Raw genomic sequence first — 25,851 nt, 5'->3', positions numbered from 1 at the left:
GGTGAGTTGTGAATCACTCACTACAACATGAGGAAGGAGAGAAAATGCGAGGATAACTTTAAGAGAATGAATAAAAGTATCCTACTTTTCTTGGAACGTTTCAAAGAGTTAAGGCCAAGGTAAATATTTCTCATGAATTAAGTATACCATGAATGGCTATTTTTATACTCTCAGCAGCGCATTTACCTTAGAATCTTGAAACAAATTCTTTTATGGAAAATTAAGTTCCGCATTTTTTAAAGAGAAATTTAGTTTCAAATGAATTTAAATGTTCTGTCATTTTTATTTTTATTTGTCATACAATATCTTTAAAAATAATAAAAATAAATAAAAGGGAAAAAAACATTCACTACAAAGTGCAATATTTTTATCACACAGAGATATATCTTCAAAAAGCTACATAACAAAATACATGAGTAAAACTAGTTTATCTTATTTTTTGAAATCATTTTTAATTTATGTACTAGTGCAGCTTAACGAAAATAGCAAATTATAAATTTTATTAATTAGGTGGAATACTTGTTTTCAAATATACTTTTTTTAATTTTTTATTATTAGTTTACTTTACTCTTTACTTTTCTTGAGCCCTAATGAAAAAAATCACTGTTTACGAAATGAAATAAAAGGTAAACACATGTTTACTTTATCCCGAGGTGCTCCTCAGGGTCGAGGAACTATAGATTCCTTAAATTAACCATGGAATTGATATAAGCATGATTACCTTAAGAAACTCTAGGAATTGTAATTACCATACTAATATTAGATTGAATGGAACCATGGATTTCTAAGAAATTTGAGGATTCCTTAGATTTCCTGCTACTCATTCTTGATTTATAATACCGTTTTTCTGTTTCGTTTACATTATGTCTTTCAATGTTCGCATAGTATAGCCAACTCTGGCCCTCGTGCTATTAGACTTTACATTTCTTTCAATGTATTCATTTTTCACGATTTCTTATTTTTGCCAAACTTACTTTCATTTTATTTCATTTCAAAGCAAAGCATAAACACTGAGTTTAACTCCTAAGAAAATAGTGAGTGATTTATTTTTTACTTCGTTTAATATTTTCTTGCCGTGAGGCAGAAACCCCCAATCAGGATCAGTTATTATGAACTTTTTTCTAGCAAATAATTTTAAAAAAAAGCACTTTTTATTATAAATTTAAAATATATGTTCTCTTGCTTTCTTTCATAGAGGGGGTTATCTTCCTTTGTAATATTTTCACTTTTTTGTTACGTTTCTTTTTCTTATTTCCAATATTTCTAATATCATGTAAGTGTGTATATATATAGATATATATATCATATATATTTCATATATTTCTAATGTCATTTATATATTTCTAATATCATATAATATTGTTTTCTTTCATAGAGGGGGATATCTTCTAAATCAAGTTTAGATTTCCTCAAATTCCCTTGTAATGTATCCACCTTTTCGTTTAGTTTATAGTTCTTGATTCCTCGTTCAACGTAACGATCGATATAGTTCCGAACGTTATATAAGTGTGGTATCCTACACTGTAAAAAAAAAATCTGGATCAAATTCCGGTAAAAAGTTTCGGCACTCAGGGTTCATTACTTTTTACAGTAAGGTTCATTTTTAACCTGAACATTATTATTTAAACAAGCAATCTGATATGCTGTAATTTTTACAGTATTAATTACCGTAAAATCACTGAATTACTTCAAGAAAATAAATATTGCAGCAAAAATTACGGTATAATATTTTACTGTAAAATTGGATTTTACGATGGAATAAATGTTACGATTGATGCAGCTAAAGTGGCGGAATTAATCGTAATTTGATACGGAATTTTTTACAGTGTAGCTAAGCAATACCATAAGCTGATTTTCTTGTGTATAGTGCAATATAGACAAATCCGGCAGTAATGTCATTAAACTTAACATTAAACTAACTAATTAAACTCATTAAACTAACTCGATCAAACAAGATTTTCAGTCAATTACTTATGATTTCTTTTCACGATATATTTAAAAAAAATAGTAGATTGCATTAAATTTTTTATAAAAACTTAATCAACATCTGCTTAACGAAATAAGGGATGAAAGAAAAATGTTCTTTTCAGAGGAAATCAAATTAATTTCAATATTTAAAATTTCAAAATACTTAAAATAGTTCGAAAAACTTCTCTAAAATATCCTGTTGTTTTTATAATTCTTTTACCTTATTCCCTTCAAAACATCTTTCCTAAATCAATTGCGCCAAAAACCCTGCAGCCATCTTTCAAATTCCTTTATTTTTCATTTCATCTTTCGATTCAATTTAGTTTCAAGCAACGAATTCAGATATTTAAAAATTAAATAAAGAAATATTAAGCTAAAAGAGAATTTCCATTCACATAAAAAGTTAGCGTCATATTAAATTAAATATTGTTTGAAAAAGCACACTTGAATCGAAAACTTTGCTTTTCCGCTGCTTTACCGTTTCTGCATTTCTCAAAAAAGTATTCTTTAACTTAGCTTATTTAAGTATTATATTTTTCTTAAAGTTCTGTACAAAATTAAATTTAACTCACTATATTGCGTTTCCCAAACACTCAAAAAACTGCACTATAGAAGTTATTAAAAGTTTGATTTTTCCGACACACAATGTTTTTTTTTAAATTCTTCCTAAAACTTGATTTTCATCAAAATACTAGTTTTGGTAGTTTTCAAAATATACTATTTTTGTCGATATGTTTACCGTTTCTTTGGCGAGAACATTCATGAAGTGAAAACAAAATGTGAGTTCTTCTTAAAACGTGTTTATTTAAATTTAAATTTTAAAAAAACATGTAATATTTTATCACACCGAGACAGGTAGGTACTTTATTTACGTCGCACTAGAACTGCACAATGGTCTATTAGCGACGGTCTGGGAAACAACCCTATCCGAAGACATGAAATCGCAATTTTGATCCTCTGCAGAGAAGATAGTTCCCTTGCTTTGGTAGTCCGACGACCTGCCGAGTACTTTACATTCGAACAGTAAAACGAGGACCGATACCACGCACCCTCTGTCCCTACGCAGGCTGATCAAAGTGGTCACCCATCCACTTACTGACAGCAGCCAGTGATGCTTGACTTCGGTGTTCTACTGGGAACCGTGTCTTTACGATCACTGCTGAACATACCGAGGCAGAGGGAAGCAGCATTTACGCACTCGTTATTTATTTAGCTTTTTCTGTATATATTTATCATTGTAAAATAGTTTTATTTTATGACAATTTGTTAAAAAAAATTGATAAGAATTTTCGATTATTTTAAAAAAATTGTTAAGAAAAATTGATAAGAATGTTTGATTATTTAAAAAAAAATATTAAGAAAAAATTGATAAGAATGTTTGATTATCTAAAAAAAAATATTAAGAAAAAGTTGATAAGAATGTTTGATTATCTAAAAAAAAAATATTAAGAAAAAGTTGATAAGAATGCTTGATTATTTAAAAAAAAATATTAAGAAAAAATTGATAAGAATGTTTGATTATTTAAAAAAAAATATTAAGAAAAAATTGATAAGAATGTTTGATTATCTAAAAAAAAATATTAAGAAAAAATTGATAAGAATGTTTGATTATTAAAAAAAAAATATTAAGAAAAAATTGATAAGAATGTTTGATTATCTAAAAAAAAATATTAAGAAAAAGTTGATAAGAATGTTTGATTATCTAAAAAAAAAATATTAAGAAAAAGTTGATAAGAATGCTTGATTATTTAAAAAAAATTATTCAGAAAAAATTGATAAGAATGTTTGATTATTTAAAAGAAAAAATTTTTAAAAAAAAATTGATAAGAATGTTTGATTATTTTTAAAAAAAAAAGAAGAAGAAGAAAAACATTCTCCTTACATTACCATTTTCAATCAATTTAGAATTAGAATGTTTAACTGAAGAAACATTTTAACATGCTTTCAAATTAGACAGTGTGGAAAATAATTGATACTAGTGGGCTCCACTACCTGTTTGCTGGCGCTCCCCTACATCCGAAGATTGTTAACAATCGCAATTATGCAAAGATTAAAAACGTAATTATTAATTACATTCATTTGATTAGTTAATTAATTAAATTAATTAATCAATCAATTAAATTAATGTTAACCATTAAAATCGTAATTAAAATGGACAATTATGCAATCTAATATGGTTTGCTTTGGAAACCATGCTTGCTTCCCTCTCCACTAAGTTAATCCTATTTTAAATGTGTTTTACAGCAAAATCTTCAGAATTAAAATCAATTATCACAATATTTAAAGTTAATTCCTCTAGAAAAAAATTTAAATTTTAGATTTTTAATAAGTTATCGAAATTAAAAATTTTAGAATTGAAGTAAATGGCGTTCAATGGAAAAACTTGCAGAAACAAAATAATTATTGCGATTTTCAATAACAATTACTTATTAAAGTTCTACGACTTTTTTAAAAACACAATTATAAATTTCAGAACTTTGAACTATCACTATAAAGCTGCCAAATGACCTAAACTTAGTTGATATTGAACTACTCGCTTTTAATCTTTCGATTCTCAACTTATAGATCAGTTATTTTCCGCTTTACGTTGTCGCACGAAAAAGAAATGAGGAATTTCTTAATTATGAAGGAGAAAAAATATATTCATGATGCTAATTTTTATGATTAACTTTTGAAAAGTTTTATAAAGTGTAATATTACTTTACAATAAGAGATTAATAATTTAAATAATATAAAGCAATAAGAATCAAAATAATTTTTAATGTTATATTATTGTCTTTACTTAAAATAGAAATTTAAATTAACTCCACTTTAAAACACGGTTTTCCCGCTAATTCCCCTTTATTCCATATTTTTTGGAACATCCAGTTTTGGTTGTTCGAGAGTTTATTGTTTTTATTATTGTTTAAAAAAATTTATTCTATAAAGTTAAGTATTAATTATAATTTCAAAATTTTTGATAACCATAGACTATTTGCCATTAAATTTTTCCATTCCATTTTTATTCATTCTTTCAATGTTATTTCCATTCATTCTTTCAATATTTATTCTTTCCTTATTTTTGCACATGAATTAGCATTTGTGAAGACTAATTCTTGACAAATTTTTTTCTTGCAATTTCCTTTTTTTTTATAACTACCTCAATTCTGGTTGATTAAGAGTCTATTGTATTTATTATTTATTTAAAAAAATTATTCTATGTAGTTAAATATTAACTATAATTTCAAAATTTTTATAACCATAGACTATTTGCCATTAAATTTTTCCTTTTCATTTTTATTCATTCTCTCAATGTTATTTCAATTCATTCTTTCAATATTCCTCCTTTCCTTATTTTTACACATTAATTAGCATTTGTGAAGACTAATTCTTAACAAATTGTTTTCATGCAATTTCATACTTTTTTATAACTGCCTCAAAGTTTTAAACAAATTTTCGAAAACATTACTTCAGAAAATGAATGGATTCAAGTTTCTCAATAAATATAATTATTATTAAATCAGACACATATAAAATGTAGAAAATCTACTTTTAAAATGTGAAATAGATGAAGTATCTAAAAATAGAACTAATAGTTGGTTCGACATTTTTATTCCGAGAAATTTCTTTCGTTTATAAAAGTTGGAACATTCAGTTCCTGTGTTTTGAAGGATATTACATCTTTTTCTTTTTAATACAGATAAGTCAAAGAAACTTAATACATTTCTTGCAGTTGTCGAGCAAGATTACAGTTAAGGCGCCATCCTTCCAGACGGTATAAGATCGATATTCAAAGATGAAAGCTTCTATCTATTTTTCCTAAAGTATATTTTTACATTTGCCATAAAGTTAGTTTTTAAAAAAATAGGAGTAGCTATAAAATAATCTTAAAAAGCTGAGAAAGTATTAAAATAAGTTATTCAAAATTTGCTTCTGCTAAAAAAGAGGATTTTACGAGCGATAAAAAAAAAATTGAAAACAAATGATTAAAAAAAGGTCAACAAGAAATATTTAAGTACTCGGAAGTAGAGATAGGTACACTGTGAGAAATTCTGGATCAAATTACGATATGAAGTACCGGCACTGAAAGTGCCTGTAATCATTTGCAAAATCCATTTTACCATAAAATCCATTTCTACCGTAAAATATTACAAAGTAATTTTTACATTAATATTTATTTAATTGGACTGATTCAGTGATTTTATTATTACTGTAAAAATTACGTTTAGCAAATTTTTTTTATTCAGTAACATGTTCCGATAAAAAGTACTGGCATTATGAGTGTCGGTATTTTTACAGGAATTATTTAGAATTATTAGCACATTAGAATCATTCGAATTATTAGCACATTAGAAACTTCATACAGATAACTTTAACTGTAACTTTAGTTTAATTAGAACAGCTCCTGTAATTAGCGAGGCTGTGTGTTAGTTGCAAACTATCTAAAAATAATTAAACTACAAAGATAAGCTTCGATTGTAAAGAATTTTGAAAAGGATTATCATTTAATCATAAAATAAATAAATAAGTAAATAAATAAAATACTTGCATATTTGTTGCCTGTATTTCACCACTCCAAAAATAGACAGGTTTGCTAATTATAAATGTGATTATCATTTGTTTCAATAGTATTTTTAAAAAATTCAAACTGTTGCAGCAACTGTCATACATATTCTTGAGAAATGTCCTTTTCGATTTCAATTTCATTTCCGAAATTTAATTGTAATTAAATGTAGAAGGATAATATTATACTTGGTCGTGTTATTTTCTGTATCCATACAGGCAACTAAGAAGCATTCCCACAACCGCCCGTTTTGGCAAAGGGGTCATGGATGTTAAAGCTCCACAACTTCGTGACCAACGGCATGATTGTAACAATGTGGTCAGCATTACGCGCAGGCCGCCTTTATCTCCCAGGTAAGCTGGTACCCATCGATTAGAAGCTGATGCTGGAGGCAATGGGGACAACTTATATATAATAATATCTGATTCTCATTCTTTTTTCCTTTTTTTTACAAAACGAACTAATAATAAAATTTGCTCTAATATTTTAAAATCAGAAATAACAATTTAAATAATCTTCCGTTGTCAGACAAAGAAAAAAGTATCGTTAAAACTACCAAAATATTGTAACATTTCCCTTGTTTCGATCTCTATGAGAACACCAAAAAGCTCGGTAATTTTTACCCAAGTGTCTTTTTAAAGATTTTAGTAAAATTAACAATAAAATTGTGTTTTATAATATAAAATAAAATTTGGTCGATTTGATAAAAGTTGGTAATTTTATCCTGATACTACAGCATAGCATAAAAACCACTTATTCCGTTATATTTCCTTTTTAATTTTGCATTTTTTGTAAATTTGTCGTAATAAGAACTATAATTTTGAAAAATTATATTTCAGACGTACCGTTATCACATACACGAAAAAATTGCGAAATAAAAAGTTTAAATACCATATATTTTTGTTTTTATTATCAGATTTGTGGGTTTTTTTTTACCAGAATTGTCTCTACTATACTGTTAGGTAATTTCACCAGAATTTTTTTCTCCTTTCAGGATTATAAATTATTAAATTAGTGTCTAAAAACAATAATACTTCTGTACATTCGCTTAAAAAAGAATTTTTCTTGACAATTCAATAATACTTTATTTTCTAAATATCGGTACTTGCTCTACTCTGGAGAAAAAAAATTTATTTTTTAACTTGGAGGCGATATTTTTGAACTATTATTAGATTTAACTCTAATATTTACAGACAAATCGATAGTTTAATAGACAAATCCGTAGCAAGTCTCTTTTTCAAATCTAATACAGCTGTAAGTTAAAATTGTTTACAAACAGCTTAATGTTCAAAACAGATTAAAAGTAGCAATAAAAATCCGTGGCTCCAATACTAAACCCGACAATTAATCTCCACATGCAATAAGTTAATGAATGTATTTGTTTTTATATCGATTTGTGCTTAAGCGATGGCACTCTAACCCACGAAATTAAAGTTAAAATCGTGCGCCTAAAAAGACGAATTCCGAAATTTTTATTAGATTTATTTTTATTTATTTTTTCAAAAACTTTTAATTCTCAAATTTTTCCATAGGAAAAACATTACATAATTGCTTGATTGTAAACTCAGATGTTTAAGCTATCATATATTTAAAACATTGCCCCCTCTCCTTACTCACTTCAATTACCGATCCTGAAATTAACCTAACAACCATTTTGTCTGTTGGTCATAGACAAATTGGTACATCAAAATTTAAAATTGTTCTATTAAGAGATTTCAAAATTTTTATTGCATTTACATAGACAAGATTCCATAAATTTAATTTCCGATTCGATAGGCATAAAATTTAATTCAAAATAATTCAATTATTGCAACTTCATCAAAAAACTTTTTTTAAATTCTTACTTGATTTGTAGTTGCTATAAAAACTCGCTAAGCATGTTAAACATCACATAATTGCTAGATTGCAAACTCAGATGTTTTAGCTATTGTACATTTAAAACAAGATTGCTCACTCGCTTCATTTACCTCTCCTCGCAATAGCTGCACAACCATTTTTGTTTCTTAGTGATAAACAAATTGGTACATTAAAATTAAAAATTTGCTCAATTAAAAAGATTTCAAAATTTTTATTGTATTAACACAGACTGGATTCCAGAAATTTAATTTCCGATTCGATTGGCATAAAATTCAATTCAGAACATTTTAGCCATTGTAACTTCATCAGTAAACTTTTTTTTAATTCTTACTTGATTTGTGGGTACTATAAAAACTGACTCAACATTTTTGCTCAAAAAAAGTTATTTAGAAACGGAGTGCAATTAACTCTTAATATTGTTTTAGAATTTCTAATAATTTTTTCGTGTTTTTTTTCTTTTAATTTGATTTGTTTATACACTGGTGTGCAAAACTTAAGCAACAAGTGCGTTTTTTGTCATAACTCTACAAGAAATCATCCGATTGACATGAAATTTGAATATGATGTACATTATTTTGTACTTAAACGATGGTAAAAGAATAATGGCACAGAAATGAATATGAAGCTTAAAGTAGGGTATGGAACAAAAAAAGGCTTTATTTGACATATAGTGGCGTTACAAATGATTGCCTGAAGAAGCGTAAGTACAACTGGCAGATGTTCCCTAGTACGGGATACGCCCTCCCCTTACTGTAATTGTTGTTTGGCATCGTCTCTCCATGCTAAGCACCAGATTATTCAGGAGTTCTTGGGGTAAACGTCTCCATTCCTCCCTTAACGCATCTTTCAACTGATGGGTGTTACCAGGAGGATACTGTCGTGTGCAAGACGTCTCCCTAATACATCCCACACATGCTCTATGGAATTTAGATCTGGAGAGTAAGCTGGCCAATCCATTCGTGTGATATCTTCACTTTCCAGTAGCTCTTGAACATTAGCAGTACGGTGTGGCCAGGCATTGTCATCCATAAAAATGAAGTGTGGTCCAATGGCCCCTCGGAACAGACGCACATGGGGTAGGTTTACCTCATTGCAGTAGCGGTCTCCAGTTACAGAACCTCGGTCGAAGATCTGAAGCTCAGTCCACCCGTTCAACATAATGCCACCCCAGACGACAACTCCAGGACCACCGTAACGATCTCTTTCCGCGATGTTATTGGAATGAAATCGAGCTCCAACCTCTCTCCAGATCAACTGACGTTGAGAATCGCTTGTAGCACTAAAACGACTCTCGTCCGTGAAGAGTACGCGACTCCATTGATGAGGTGTCCATTTTTCGTGTTCTCTGCACCACTCTAAACGGTGCCGCCGATGACTAACTTTTAAAGGCATGCAGCTTTCAGGACGTCTAGCAAATAAGCCACCTTTGTGGAGGCGTCTGGCCACTGTAAATCTTGATACTTGTCATGCTGTGGTTGTGCACAGTTGCTGAGATATGGTGCTCGCTGACTGAAAACGGTTTCTTTTCGCCTGGAGGACAATGTAACGGTCATCTCTTGGTGTTGTTTTCCTTGACCGGCCACCACCAACCTTCCGAACAGCTGTACCAGTAGTTTTAAAGGCATTCCAATCACGAGAAACAACACTTTTGTTGATCCCGAACTCTTCGACGACACTGGTTACACTACGCCCCTCCTGAAGCTTCCCAATCATTCTTCCTCGAGTAAAGTCGTCTAAATGATTTCTTGAAGACATGTTTCACAAAACAAATCACTTGCACTTGCAGCGAATGTCTTTAACTACGGTGCTCTTCATCCTTTCATCCCAGCTTTGACCAGCGCGCGCCGACCCACAAGGTTTACGTACACTTACATCACCTACGACGTTTTATTTCTAAAATTTACATACAAATAATCTTTCTACTGAATTACGTGCATATTATACTGCAATTTGTGGCCAAAAAACCACTTGTTGCTTAAGTTTTGCACACCAGTGTAGTTTTAACACTAAGACTGTTTATACAGGGTGCGTAGCGTTTTTAAAAAGTGCTTAAAGGTGCTTATTTTCGATTTTTGTTTTTTAAGAGCCCTTAAAGGTGCTTTTTTCATTGGGTGCTTTTAAGAAGTGCTCAATTTTCCCTTTTTCAAAATGAGATTTTTCCTTTTCTATGTTGATTTTCGCTTCAAATTATGCAACAAGACGCAGTTCACATTATTCTATTCAACGTTTTCACAATTAATTCAACCACAAACTATTTCGGCGTATTGTCAATCCGTAGCGTATGTAAACTCCATTCGTGTCACATGACTCAAAATTTCATAATTTTTGATGATTGTCAAAAACAATGCCAAAATGTTTTTGTTTTTTTTGTATTTTTTTTTTTTTTTTTTTTTTTTTTTTTTTTTTTTGTATTTTTTTTTTTTTTTTTTTTTTTTTTTACATGACGGTTAAAACGAGATAAAACCATAAATTGTCAAAAACCTTCCAACCCTGCCTAGTTATGATATTTTTAAAGTGCTTAAGAATATTTTTTAAGTGCTTGAAAAGTGCTTAAAAGGTGCTTGTTTTTTGTTGAATAATTTGGCTACGCACCCTGTTATAGTTTTAAAAAAAAATTAGCATAAAAATATATAAGGTATTAAAAAATATAATTATTACTTATTTACAGTTAAATAATGGTAACATAAAGTGCTGAATAATTAGGAAATATCATGTGATTATTTTATAATATAATAAAGGAACAACACTTTAAGTTATAAGCCCGCAATTTTAAATATTAATCTAAATCAAAAACTTAATAACAATAAAAAAATAATTCTAAGATGATAAATAAATATCAATGGTAAATGCTGTTAAATAAGAGATAAATTAATTAATTATTGATAAATGCTTTCTTAACTTTTATTAATTTTAGGCTTATGACAAGCCAATCAGATATCTAGATCTTCTTTGAATTTTAGTGGCCATATCCTATCCAATGAGAATCAAGGAACGGTAAGACGTTTTATGATAAATAGAGATATATGTACTGTAGAATGCTTCATACAAGTCTTTTTATATTTTATACATTATTTTTTTATATTTTATACAAGTCTTTTTATTATTTAGGTTAAAATCGAAATCTTATATTTATTTTCCTTTGAAATTTAGTTCTTAGACGTAACGATCTTTCTTTCACAAAGAGTCACAAATATTTCTATTCAAACATTATTTTCAGACTTTATGTGCCATAATCCTTAGTAGTAGTAATCATTTTAAGATTTTTCAAAAGTTCCCTGAAGTCAATATGGCGCCTTGATTATGTAATAAAGGAAATCAGAATCCTTAAATTTTCAATTTCTATTGACTTTCAATTGCGTAAATAAAGATCTTGTAACCAATTCCCTTTTAAAAATCCATGTATTTAAATCGGGACACGCACAAAATGCGTGGCTTTTTCATGTTTTTAATGGCCTGAATAATCTGTGCACTATCCCAATATTCCGTATGGGGAAACCTCGACTCGCCCGTTTTTCCTACAAATAATTGCCGCAATGTGACATATATCCTTTTTCTTTAAAGTATTTCTAGCGTTAATTTGAAATAAATACTTATTGTTTATGCAACTTTGTTGAATTTGCTTGTGAATAGCATCTTTACTTGACCTTCTATTTCGTGAATGTTAACTATTCACCTGTCGCTTCCAATCGTGATGAATAGAAAAATTTCGGACTGCATGATAATTCAAGGTCATACTTTTCTTGTTCCTTATGTTTTATTTTAATTTCACTTTGTTTCATAAAACTATGCTATTGTAGAATTTGTAAATCAACCTAAACAAATGTAATTTAAATATCCTAAGAAAATCAGAATTTTTGAAGAGTTTAAAATGTTTAAATTTTACATGCTTAATCAGACACTCTTTTCCGGATGTTAAGCCGGGAAATTAATGCGCTGAAATTAATTTACTTTTATTTCAGCTCATTATTTTACAAGTTTAACACATATTATCTATAAATTTCACCTTACAAAAAACAGTGGTAAAAAAAAAAAAAAAAAAAAAAAAAGAAACAATGACTTTTGATCTAACTATCAGATTTTACGTATTAGGACTCAATCGATATTTTAAATCAGGAAATCAGAGACAAAAATATACAGTGCGTAAAAAATAAACGGCCCACTCCGACTAACTTTTGATCTAATGATCGGATCTTCACGTTCTAGAACTGAATCTTAATAGTTCGATGGGTGATCTCAAATATGCTAATTAATAATTAATAGTGCATAAATGATATTTTAGGTTATGAAATCAGACACAAAAACGTACTTTCTCTGAATTAACTTAGCTTTTCCTTTTTTTTTCTTTTCTTTTTTTTTTTTTTTTTTTGGACGAGTTTGGATTAATAGTATATGAAGGGTAATATAAGGGGTAGCTCCAAAATATAAAGGGTAGCCGCAATCTGGGAAATATGGTTCCCATAGTTTAGTCAGGAGAGCGATCCAAAGTTTGAACCCATTCATGTTAATTTTATTTCTTGCGTATATTGGCATATCTCGAGAACTTTTTAAACCCATTAAAACATTTTTATACACAATTATGAAATTCATTTCTCCTAAGATATTTCCGTGCAAAATATAATTTTTAGTAAATATTTATTATTCTTTATGATTTTATTTAATAGAAGTCGAATTTTTTTTCGATAGTAAAGTATACAGTTTTTTAAATTATTTTAAAGAATGTAATTTTAAATGGCAAAATACAAAATTTGAGTGAAATCGGTGAAATAGTGCCTGAGAAATCCAATTTTGTGAAAATTCGTATTTTCAAAATTTGATTTCTCAGGAACTATTCGACCTATTTCGCTCAAATTTCGCATTTTGCCATTTAAAATTGAATTCTTTAAAATGATGTCAAAAGTTTCATGCCTTGAAGGTGAAAATTGTTTGGCTTTTATTAAAAAAATTAATAATAATACTAATAAAGTTTTTCTAAGAGTTATGTTTTTCATGGAATTCATAATTGTTTCCCGAATTTCATAATTGTGAGGAAAAACTCTTGAATTCGCTTAAAAAGTTTTCGATCTACGCTGAAAAACGAAAGAAGTAAAATTTACCTGAAGGGGTCCAAAATTTGAACCGATCACTAGACCAAACTATTGGAACCATACTTCCCAGATCACGGATCCCAATTAAATCTTGGGGGTCAGAAATCCTAATCTGTCGAAAAAAGGCATAGTTATTCAGAGAAAGTGCGTTTTTGTTGCTGATTTCGTAATTTAAAATATCGTCCGCCTCTCGAACCATTAAGATTGAGAGCTAGATCTTGAAGACCCGATTATTAAATTATAATTTATTCAGGGTGGTCCGTTTATTATTTTTTTTCGCGCACTGTATGCTCTCTAAATAAACATACCTTTTTATTTCGATAGATTTGAGAGTTAGACGCCATCTAAAAAACATTGTCCGTCTAAACATAGTTTTGTCTAAACGTAAATTGCTTAGACAGGAAAACTATTGGATGTTTAGGCTTTTTAATATTATTTTCACTTTTTGCAAATTTCTCCGTCGGAAAGAAGTCATAAAGTCGTACATTTCGCAAGCACTGTTTTGCCAATTCCCTTCAAATTCAGGATTTCATCATTCAAAATTAAGTAGATCAAATTGTTTTAAAAAATTTGTGCACCTTACAATTCAATAATTTTTAGATCATTATTAAAGTAAATTACAAAAAACAATTAATAGTTATAAAAAATAACTTTTTACATAAAATAATCTTTGGATAAACAATTTTGGTAAAATTTTTTTATTTGATCGGGGGAATGATGAAAGAAGCAAAGGATAAAATTGAATTTATTTAATAATTGTAACATTTATTTTCCAACATTCTTAAGGTAAACTGTATTATATCCTAAAGAAAAAGCATCAAATTCAGAAAAAAAATTAAGTAAAAAAAGAAAGAAAGAAAAAAAACGAGAGAGAGAGAAGGAAAAAACTGCCAACTACTAATCATTTAAAATAAAAAAAATAAAAAAGAACTTCTGAACTTTTTGATATCTTGAATTAACTCTGATGGCGCCATCTATTATATTCATGTAAAATTATTTGAGTCAGTTTTAAAAATGGCCTTATACGCGTTATCTACCTAAGCAATAAAAGAAAAAATAAGAATTTTTATTAGCATTAATAAAAAATTTTGTTTCAAATTAAAATTAAAGTAGCGACAAATGTTTAATTTTACCCAGAAAAAAATAATAAAATCTTAATAGCAATTAAACTTAAATCATTAACTTTATTTGTTGAAGTGATTTCAAATCCATAACTTTTCTCATTAACTTTTTGTTCATTTATTTTAATCGCTGATTATAGTATCAAACTTTAAAATGTTTGATTTTCAAATAGGATTAAAATAAAATAAAACTATTACTAACAATAAATATTCACTTCTGAAATGTGATAAATATCATGTCAATGAAGAATAACTTTCCGTGGTTGCATCAAATTAAAGCGCTACATAATGCCGTGGACCTGACATCATCAAAAATTAGTGTAGTGATGTCATCTTTAGGATTTTGATTGTAGTAAATATATTTTGATAGCAATATTATATTAAAAAATATACGTAATTTTTTTTGCTCCTGAATTCAGTAACGTTTTGCACGATTTTGAAATTCATTTGCAGTTCAAATAAAATCTTTTTTCGTATCCTTTTCTTTTTCAAAAAATAGAGAAATATTTTTAGCTTTGCCTAATGAGTATTTTATGATAATGACAAATTTAAAAAAAAATATTTTTTATCTTAGCCTGACCAACTACATTTATTAGGGCGGACTATTTTTTTTTCTACTTTTCAATTTTTACAAAAAAAAAACAAAAAAAAAAAAAAAAAAAATTCAAAGTTTTTTTTATTATAAGAATATTTAAATTAGAAATTTCATTAAATATGCATGTATTTTTATAATTATCCAGTAGTAAGTCGTTAGAAGTGATCACTTCTTGATCACTATTGATCGATCAATATAATTTTATAATATTTTACTCTGAATATTTTGAAAAGTTAGCATTTTTAAAGTACGTTATTCTTTTGGTTTAGTTCGAATACATAAAAAAAAAACTTTATGTTTAGATTTTTATTAAAAAAAAGCTTCCCAATATACTTTGCGTTTTCAAGAAGAAAGGTAATGCTCTTTTTTTCTATGTTGTTAACAAAATCAGAGCAGTCGTTGAAAAAATAGGTAGAGAAATTTCTTCGGTTGTGACGCTTAGTTAAGGAAAAAAAACTTAAAATAATAATTCCAGCACATTTTAATCTAAATTTAGAATTCAAATGCCAGGTGTGAATATTCAATGTGAGAACCCGATTTATTTTGAATAATAAATTAAGAAGGAGAATTTAGATAAAGAAATAACATAAAAAGATTGAACCCAAAGTAAATAAATCAAAATGAATATGGGGGAATCTAGAATCATAATAATTTTTTTCATGATATTGTTTTGTTCTTTCAACAGCAATTTTTCTGACTAAGAGCGTGCAAATGGGACTGTGGAAAAAAACATATGTTTATAATATTAATTAATATCAAACATATGTATTTAATATTAAGTAAACTGGTGGAAATTCAGTTACTTTTATTTCTATGAAAATCCAGAAGTATTGATTAAATGATATTCTAACACAATTCTCTTCTGGAGAGATAATTTAATGTATAAATTTATAAAAGTTATTCGTCCCGCAGTGGACTGATCGTTAAGACACGGTTCCCAGCAATTCACCGAAGTCAAGCATCACTGGCTACGGTCAGTGTGCGGATGGGTGACCACTTTGGTCAGCCTGCGTAGGGACCGAGGGTGAGCGGTATTGGTCCTCGGTAAACTGTTCTACCGTAAAGTGCTCGATTTCGCGTGCAGGTCGTCGGGCTACCGAAGCTGGGGTGAGGCTACCGAAGGCCTCTGCAGAGGATCAAAATTGTGATGGCATGTCTTCGGATCATCCTCAGTGATGTTTCCCAGACCGTCGCCAATAGCCCATTGCGCAGCTCTAGTGCGACATAAATGAACAACAACAACAACAATATAAAAGTTCAGGCTGGTCCGTTTTCAGATGCCATTGATCTGAGACTGCAGCGCCTTCTATACTTTATTTGCGTTCGCCTTTCTAAGCTATAAGCTGACTTATAGAGTGTCTATTACTTTGCAAATGAGGAATAATGTCAACAGTAAATAATCGAGCAACTGTTTTTCTGACTGAAAACTGAAAAGTAATACTAAAATTCAGCGAATTAAAGAAATAATGCCTTTTTATTTATAATCAAGTATCTTTTTCCATTAAATATGACAATTGTTATCTCTAAATACGTATTTAAAATGAAATTTTTAAGTTTTTGCCGTTTACATTTGAAACATTTAGGTCCAAGTTATATGAATAAAACATACTGTAGTATTGCTACAGAAGAAAAATCACTATGCAATGAAGAATGTAATTATAGTCATACTCCTGTGATGGTGGAAGAAGTTATTCGTGCTTTTCAACCAACTAACAATCAGGCTAGTTACGTTGCTTTATTTTTCAATGAATACTAATGAAATGTTTTTCTTTTATCAAAAAGCTTTCAAAAGAAAAATGAGGTTAGTAAAGTAATATAAAAATTGAAACAATTGTCAGTTGTGTAGAATTAAAAATGTCGATAAAAATCAAATTTAAAATAAAGAAAAATACCGGATATATTCTTAATTATACTAAGTAAATATATTTAGCACATTTATAAATATTGTCCTTATTTATGAATTTGCTAATCCTTTTTTATCAAGTTATAAATGTTATTTAATATATTTAGCTTAATTTGTTGTTTAAAATTTTCTCTATTCAAAGGGAAGCACATTGAAAGTTATTGGACAGTTATTTTAAGAAATATTTGGCATAAATGTCCATATTTTGGCATATTCCACCTTTAATTTTTCTGTTCGAACATACAGAATAGTATTCACAGTGCCACATTATATGTAGTTTACCATTAAGCTGTGGCTAATATCTTTACTGTGGTTGCTGAGAGCAGACATACGACTGGAATGGTAAAAAAGTTTTGATGGCTGAGAGTAGACATACGACCGCAATGGGTTAATTTAAATAAAATGTTCCCGAGAATTTCTCAAAACTATGTGTAAAATTGAAATCTGGATAAAAGGACGACATGAGATAATTTATTTTTAATATAAGGTCACAAAGAGTAGGTGCTACAAATAATAGAGGAATCCGCTAATTCATAGAAATCCATTTTTCTGTATTAATGTGTTACACATTATGCATGTTTATTTTTTAACATTATACTCATTTAGCATTTGTATAGGTAAAAATGTATAACATTTGAAATACGTAATTATATTATTGCTAACATGAGTAATGAGTGCTTATGTACATTTTTGATAATGTTCTTTTACTGTACTATTCCCAATTTGTTATTTTTGCACTAGTTTAACTATATGTTTTTAATACAGATTTATATTGATTTCACATTTGGAGCTGGGGGACATAGTCGCCATTTATTAAATGCTGCAAAGATACAACTTTATTGCTTAGATAGAGATCCAGTTGCTTTTGAAAAGTGTAAAACATTTGCAAAAGAGAGCAGGTGTGCAAAAATTTTTTAGAATTTCTCTATGTTTTTTCCTCTCTAAGTAAAGTACATTTTGATTAGAAAATACTATTTGATTTGTGTATATTAAAAAGCTTATTCTATTATGTAAAACTATTTGCTTTAATTATACTTTATTATATTTGTGTTTTAATCATAAATAATTTTATATTTATTCAATATTTTTAATTAATATTAAGCTTCCTGAAGAAAATTTATTTTTTTAATATTTATTTTTGCATTAAATAATATTTATTCTGTATAAGGGCAGTTAAATGAAAACTGAACATCTGCCAATAAAACATATTTTTCTGCAATGTTAACAACACTGCTGTTACGCATCCATACTCCCATCTTTTGCTTAGGACAAATGCATAGTAAAATAGTAGGTTTTATTCATTAAGTTTTTAAACAAAACTTAATAAATTAAACCTACTTTACTAAATTTTATATCTGCCAACATAATTTGACTTCTGAATTATTCTTTATAATTGAATATTTATAGTAAAATGTAATATTCACCAAATGCATAGTAAAAATGCAACTGATTTCAAGTAGGTTTCATTCATTAACTTTTTAAACAAAAGTTTATAAATCAAACCTACTTTACTCCATTTTATATCTACCAATAAAATTTGACTTAATTATAATTGTAATATTTTTTATAATTCTATGTTTATGATGAAAAACTTCTGTCATAGTAATTTTTATAAATGTGTTTCTGCAATTATGGTTGCTGTTCATTTTAAACTGACTTTGTATGTTGAAATATTTTAATATTTTGTTTTCTTAACAAAAGAAAAAGATAACAGCTTAAGTTTTAAATTTAAAAGCTTTTTGTTATTTAATATAGAAGAAATTTCCTAATGTATCATTTGATTATCTCAAAATTGGATTGAATTATTTGTAATATGTCTATACTCAAAATTGGATTATTTGATAATTTTAAAAATTATTATCAAAAATGCATTTGATTTATTTTGTGAAATTTTACCACACCAACAGGCAAAGTGTCGAGAGGCCGTGTCCCTCCCTTAATAATTTTTCAAAAGTTATTTCTTTTTTAAACTCCAAAATTCTATTATTTACTTAAAAGTAAAAATTTTAAAATTTCTGATAGTATATTATTTACAATGTGAAGTTTTGATTGCAACTTATGTGATTAAATTTTTATTATTATAATTAAATTATAAAGACACCTTTCTTTACTGTCAAAAAATATTTAGTATTGTTTTAATTTATTTTTGTTTCATAGCTGCAAACAACTCACTTCATGTTTTGAACTTGAAATTTATATTCTGATTGTTTTTTAAGCATAAATTTTGAAGTAAAATTTGAGGGACTTTGTATGTTTAATATTTTTATTATTAACTAATAAATTACATCCTATGGGAATAGTTTTAATTAAATTTTAAATGTGTATGATTTTTGACGTGCTTCAATAGAAGGTATTGGAAACTATTTTATTTGATTATCAAATTTAATTTGAGTGTCATATATTATTTAACTTAAACTATTTTCTAAAAAAAAAAAAAAAAAAAAAAAAATCAATCGACAACAAAAAAATTCGCTTTTCCAAAAATATCTTTCAGGCTACCAACAGGTATGGTTTAATAACTATATTTCAAGGTATAATATTTTAACACAAATTTATAGGCGTAAAAGTAAGATAACTACTTTATAAAACAATTTAATTAGGTTTCATTTTTAAAAATTTGGTTTTAAAGGTTCTAGAATTTGGCAAATAAATTAATATTTTTAATAATATGAATAAAAGCTAAGGGGGAAAAAACTAAGCTAAACATTTTAATTTTTACTGCTCAGTTTTTGTTATATTATAAGAAATATAAGGTGATATGAAATATTATGTAAATTTAATCAAAATAGTCTCACTTTAAAAATTTTTTTATTGTTAATTAAACTTATGTAATGTATTAAAAGTATGGTTTACTGAATTTTTAGATATTGTTATTTTGTAAATTATGTTCTAATTCCTTAAAATAAAATTAACATTAAGTAGATTTAAAAACTTCTTGAAGCATGTCTCATACATAATTGGGTTATTTTAGGCCATTTTTACACGAACTAAGCAATTTGATACAGTATAATTTACTTACAAAAACAAAATTAAGGTTTTCATGATTTTGTCTGATATTATGCTTATAGATTTATAATTTTTTAGATCTATTAGAGAACTAAGTTTTGGTTTGTAGTTATATTATTAATTGAATAATTTTTGTATCCAAATTTTCCTATTAGCCATTTTGGAAAATATTTATAAATATTTTCCAAAATGGTTTTTCTTTTTGCAAAAGTGGGTCTTTATTTTTTCTGGTCAACGTAGCTACCACAACCTTGAGATATCCATGTGATCTTTTAACCATTTCTTTTTGCATGTGACTCTAACCTAGTTTATGGTTCCAGTTATCTTGTTTTTACCTTGAGTACAATATGCTGCTAACGTTTATTGTAGTATATATCTCTCCTTTTCTTGTGCCATAAAACTCTACATTCATTCCATCGAAAACACTGTTTCAAGTAAATTGTTCTGACTTTGATTCAGTCATATGATTGTAATAAATTTCAAGAAATACTTTCAAAATCAAAAAAATTTTATTCTGCAGGGGCCAGAAATATATTTTATGCATTATAGCAGAAATAAGAAATAGTTTTATATGATATTTTTATTCCCAGTGGCCAGGTTACTCCTTTGATTGGAAGGTTTAGTGAACTTCGAACTGTTTTGAATGAGGCTGGTGTTCAGCCAGGAAGTGTAGATGGCATTCTCATCGATGCTGGTTGTTCTTCGATGCAAATGGACGAAGCAAAGAGAGGATTTTCTATCAGCAAAAATGGCCCACTTGACATGAGAATGGATGGCAACAGGTAGAACTTATAAAGTTTCAATTAAAATTCAATATAATATTAATATATATATATATTTTATATATTAGGTGTGCTTTTCTATATTGTTTAAATATATTATTTTTCATGTCTGTGAGCTTGGAATCTTGTAATAAAAATTTTGACCGCTTTCAAACTTGCTCAAGCAAGCAAATTGTTACTTGAGCTCCATGCCTGACGGTAATGCAAGTTTGGACTGCTACCAACAAAATTTGATACCATATTATTGTCAGCAAAAAATTATCAATCAAAATTTTGACTACTTTTTGATTAGTTAAAATATTTCAAACTGAACTGGATCTCTGTGCTGGATGACTTCATAAGTTTCAATTATTTTCTGACCGCTATAGGCAGAATTTATTCAGTAGTTTTTATTGCATAATAGGATTTGTTATCAATCAAAATTAGACTATAAATCAAAATTAGATTCAAACTTTCCTTCTATTTTGAGTGTTAAAATTTCCTTTGAAACTCTGTGCTCCATGGCAATACAAATTCTAATTGTTACCTAAATTGTAATAAATATTTATCATCATCATAGTTGGCCAGAAAGCCTAATGTGGGCCAATGCCTTCCTAATAAATATTTATAGCAAATCTAAATTTCAACTACCCACAGATATAAATAAACTAAAGGATACAATGCTGAAATAAAAAAAAATAGTAAAATAAACGTTTAAATTTTTTAAGTGTACTAAAATTTTTTATTTTGATTCAACCTAAAAGGAAAAACTTAGGGTGCATCATTTTCATGCTTCTATCAATATCCAAAATTCTTTCAAGGTTTTTCAAAGGTAATGTGCAATATGTTTCAAAACTTTTTATTTTATTTTTCTCAGTTAAAAATAGCAACATTGTTAAAATCATTTTTTTTTCATAAATAAAAAAATATCTTTTATCACATTTTACATCAACATTCTTCTAAACTTTCTTCTGAAAATATAAATTTTAGTAAGTTTGATCGAAAACATATGTAAAAAAAGAAGCAATTATGACCATATTCATATGCAATTATGACCTGAATAGTTCCAAGTTTAATGGTCAAATAATTGTTTTTAGAATTTTAAAATTTGGTAGGTTGGTAGTTATAAAACTTTTACAGTGTAAGAATAAAAGCTGTCTCATTTTTAATCAATAAAAAAGTCATTTAACTTTGAAATTTTTGAAAAATTCAAATTTATTTTAATCTTAATTTATCTTAAACAACATTGATACCATCTTTGATACCATAAAAAAACATGAATAAGACCAAATGTATAAATAATTTAAATGATAATGTATATATAATAGTTTTAAGCATGTAATTAAAAAAATTATATTAAAAGATATTATTACAATTGAAAAAAAAGGGAGTAATACTTCTTGTTTTGATATTTAATATCAAAGCAAAGAACATACTTTTAATATTTTTATGAAACAAACATTATAAATTCTATTATGAAAATATCTTAGAACATTTTATTATGGTTTTATTACCAAAAAACAAGCTTTGACACATAAATACTGTATTTATACATGTCATGTTTTTTTTCTTTTTTTTAAAAAAAAAGGATTCTAACTAAATGTCCAGATTCATACATCGAAATGGCTTCACAGTTGTTCATTTAAGTGTTTGTATAAATCGTGTCTGTGGACTTTTTCATCTGGACGCAGCTCAAAATAAGAGTAGAAATTTAGCCTAGTTCTAAAAGCTTGCTCAAAAAGATGAACATAGCTCATAGATGCATGTGTTTAAGGACACAATTAAAATAGCATATTTCAGAAAATAGACATAGCCCAAAAGGTGTGAAAATGGACTCAGAAATGGAAATTTATTTATGAAAATTCTTTTTTTTATATAAAATACAAGGGAGCTGAGCCCCCTGTTCGCTAACGCTCATCAGCCCCGATGATTGCTTTGCAATAACTGCTGTTTCTTTGCATAAAACAGTTAACATTATTCAACTAAAAATATATGTACTAAAAAGAGCACTTGTGCCTCTTTTCCGCTTACCAATATTTTTTTTATGATACTAATAAGTGAACATTAATCATTTAACTGAGTAATCATTTTTTGAAAATTAAAAGTATTATATTATAACAAATTTGGTGCAAAATTAAAAGTAAATTATTATAACAAATTCACAACTGTAATTTAATATTTGTGCTCACCAAACGGATGTATATATTTTAAATACAATTTTTGCATTCATCACTTTGTGCATGAAGCTGAAAGTTAAGTTCTAAATCATTTAATGAATCTCTTCAACCGTAATTCATAATAGTATATTGATGTAATTTGCAACAAAAAAATTATAATTGTAAAATGGTTAATAAGATCACAGATTTAAATAACTTTATCTTAAACTGTTATATTAACTATCCTAAACTCTTTATTTAGAAATCAAAAACGTGATAATAACAGTACAGGTAATTTTAACCTTTAAATTAGGGAAACAAAAATATTTATAGGAAAACAATAACTTCATGACTTTTATCAATTTTATGATGATGACAATCAAACTAATATGAAAATTAATGTGGGAAAACTGGATCTTACCATGTGATTTTCCAGGCAATAAAAATGTGTTGACAACAATGAAAACTACAACACCATCATTAGATTTTTATATATTGCTAGAAACCAAGGGATTCAAATAAACTTGTTACATTTGACTAAATTAATTAATTTTTTGTGTAAAGACTTTAAAAGTCAACTATTGTTTTTACGAGGTTTTCACGGATCCTATAAATTTATAATAGTAGAATTAAATTTACAATGTAGGAATTTAAGATTTTTAAAAATTCACTTTTTTGTTCAGTATTCTGAATATCTAAATTGTTTGAAAACTTATATCTGTATTATATACAGCCACTTCCAATGAGGTAATATGTGGGGCAAGCCTGGGACTTTGTCTGATATCAATCATGTTTAATGCTTAAAAAAGTATGTACGGAATTTCTCGTTTGGTTGTTAAATTTAGGGATGAACATGTTGCATTTTTTGCTGCATGTATTTTTTTTAAACACATATTTTAAGCTGTGTCAATTTTCTTGAACTTGCGTTTCCCAACTATGTTATTTTTTTCAAACAGTTGTTATGAGCTGTGTTTATTTTCTTAAACATGTATTTTAAGCCGTGTATAGGATAAAAAGCTCACTGACGAAGCGTTCTTGAAATAGAGATTATATTTCAATTTAAATTTCAGATTCCCAGATCAACCCACTGCTGCTGACATTTTGAATCATCTTGATGTTCCAAACTTAGCAAAGATTTTCAAGTCATACGGGGAAGAAAAGCATGCAAAAAAAGTTGCTCAAGCTCTGTTTGATGCACGTTACATGCTTAAAACTATTAATACAACTTCCGAGTTAGCTGATTTGGTCCAAAGTATTTTAGGGTAAGATATGAATTTCTAAACTTTTGGATATTTGTTCAAGGATATTTATTTTAAATTTAATACTTTCTTATATTTACGTTTATTATTAATTTGGTAAATGAAATATAACTAAAGTAAAGTTTTAATATTACACAAAATTTTTATTTATACAGTCAAATTTTGGAATCTGAAACTTGGAAGGCAGCAAGGAAAAAGATTGAGTTATAAACTAAGTTACATTGCATACTTTTTAAAAAGAACAGAAGATATTTAGTAAAAATTTTTAATTTGAAAAAGGTATCCATTTTTTTTTTGCAAGAGGTCAAACATATTATTAAATCTTTGAAATGTGAAATTAATTTTAAATTTGTCTTATGTCATATTTGAGAAAGATATATTGAAATATTTAGAAATATATCTTCTTTAGTTGTCCCTTATTTACTTTTTTTCCATGTTGCAATGTCCCTTAAGCATACTCCCATTAAGGGTAAAAATGTTTTAAAAATGAAAAAGTTTAGAATTAGCAGTATGGCAAAATGTCTCTTATTAGAATGAAGATTAGATCACTTTTCAAAATACATTTCTATTGTATCATAATACAAAAATTATGAAAAAAAAATTTGTTTCATTTTCCTGAAATTGAGTGATAGTAAAACTTGAAAAAAAAAATTTTTAATTTTTACGATCATTTTAAATTAGGTAATAATATTTTTTTAATCATTTCAGGGGGAGCAGATTTGATAAATTAAACAGATCAGCTCATGTTGCCACTAAAGTTTTCCAAGCTCTAAGAATATTTGTAAATGACGAACTGAATGAACTTAACTATGCTATGGAAATGGCATATACTTATTTGAAACCTGGTGGTAAAATAGCAGCACTTACATTTCATTCCTTAGAAGACCGTATTGTTAAACGTCATATTATGGGCATACATATAGATGAACCTGTATCTCAGACTTTAAGACAAAAATATCGTAATGCAAATGTGTTATATTCTCAGGAAGACATTAATGCTGTGCTTTCAAAGAAATGGACATCACTTTATAAACATGTAATAACACCAACAGAAGAAGAAATAAGTCAAAATCCTAGAAGTAGATCTGCGAAACTAAGAGCAGCTGTTAAAAATAAGGTTACATAGTATTTATTAAGAATATTTAAATAAATAGGTTTTTATTGTTGCTCTTTTTAATTTTTAGCACAGAATAGTTAATGCTTATTAATATTATGCCGAGTACACTGAGCAATATTTAAATTGCTTTTGAGGTGATAATATTATTCAGGTGATAACATTTGATAATATTTTTATTTTCATATTTAAGTAGTTACGCCTGATAATTCCAGCCAGTTCTGTAATGAGTATTTTTTTCAGGACATTGCCGATGCTGGAAAAATCGTACCAAGAGAGTTAGTCCATGGCAATTTTAGGTGATTAAGATCATATTCATAACATGTTTTCAGGCTAAAAGAAACTAAAACTCAAGATTATGTTTAAAAAAACATAAATAAACTACATAATTTTTTTTCGTGTGTTGCTAAGAGAAGTTTAAGTACAGAAGCTTGCTGTTTTAATTATTTGTGAACTTCTAAGTTCACAAATAATCAAAAAAAGA

The 25,851-nt window shown here is 27.7% G+C and overlaps 1 protein-coding gene across 4 annotated transcripts; it reads left to right on the top strand.

Moving 5' to 3' along the window:
- LOC107456254 (12S rRNA N(4)-cytidine methyltransferase METTL15) lies at window positions 1-25,419 on the top strand. Of its 4 annotated transcripts, XM_071184222.2 has the most exons (7): window positions 1-119; window positions 11,283-11,362; window positions 16,752-16,888; window positions 17,837-17,970; window positions 20,668-20,859; window positions 24,065-24,256; window positions 24,962-25,419. In XM_071184222.2, the coding sequence occupies exons 3-7, from the start codon at window positions 16,763-16,765 to the stop codon at window positions 25,377-25,379; spliced, it is 1,062 nt and encodes a 353-aa protein (XP_071040323.1). In that variant the 5' UTR covers window positions 1-119; window positions 11,283-11,362; window positions 16,752-16,762; the 3' UTR covers window positions 25,380-25,419. The 4 variants fall into 4 exon arrangements, with proteins under 4 accessions (XP_071040323.1, XP_071040324.1, XP_042896915.1 ...); XM_071184223.2 differs by lacking the exon at window positions 11,283-11,362 and having other exon boundaries at window positions 101-119; XM_043040981.3 differs by lacking the exons at window positions 1-119; window positions 11,283-11,362 and adding an exon at window positions 16,468-16,602.
- The last annotated feature ends 432 nt before the right edge of the window (window positions 25,420-25,851 follow it).

The sequence above is a fragment of the Parasteatoda tepidariorum genome, chromosome 10, assembly GCF_982258835.1.
Source record: "Parasteatoda tepidariorum strain Cologne lab strain chromosome 10, Ptep-v5.0, whole genome shotgun sequence".
NCBI lineage: Eukaryota > Metazoa > Arthropoda > Arachnida > Araneae > Theridiidae > Parasteatoda > Parasteatoda tepidariorum.
Note: the sequence above shows the minus strand (reverse complement) of the source record. Positions and strands in the feature narration are given on the sequence as shown.

Excerpts from the sequence above, each read along its gene's own strand:
- LOC107456254 (XM_016074076.4), top strand. The coding sequence starts at position 16,676 with ATGACAATTGTTATCTCTAAATACGTATTTAAAATGAAATTTTTAAGT. Across the intron at positions 16,889-17,836 it reads TTCAACCAACTAACAATCAG|ATTTATATTGATTTCACATT; the intron begins GCTAGTTACGTT and ends TTTTTAATACAG. Across the intron at positions 24,257-24,961 it reads TTGGTCCAAAGTATTTTAGG|GGGGAGCAGATTTGATAAAT; the intron begins GTAAGATATGAA and ends TAATCATTTCAG.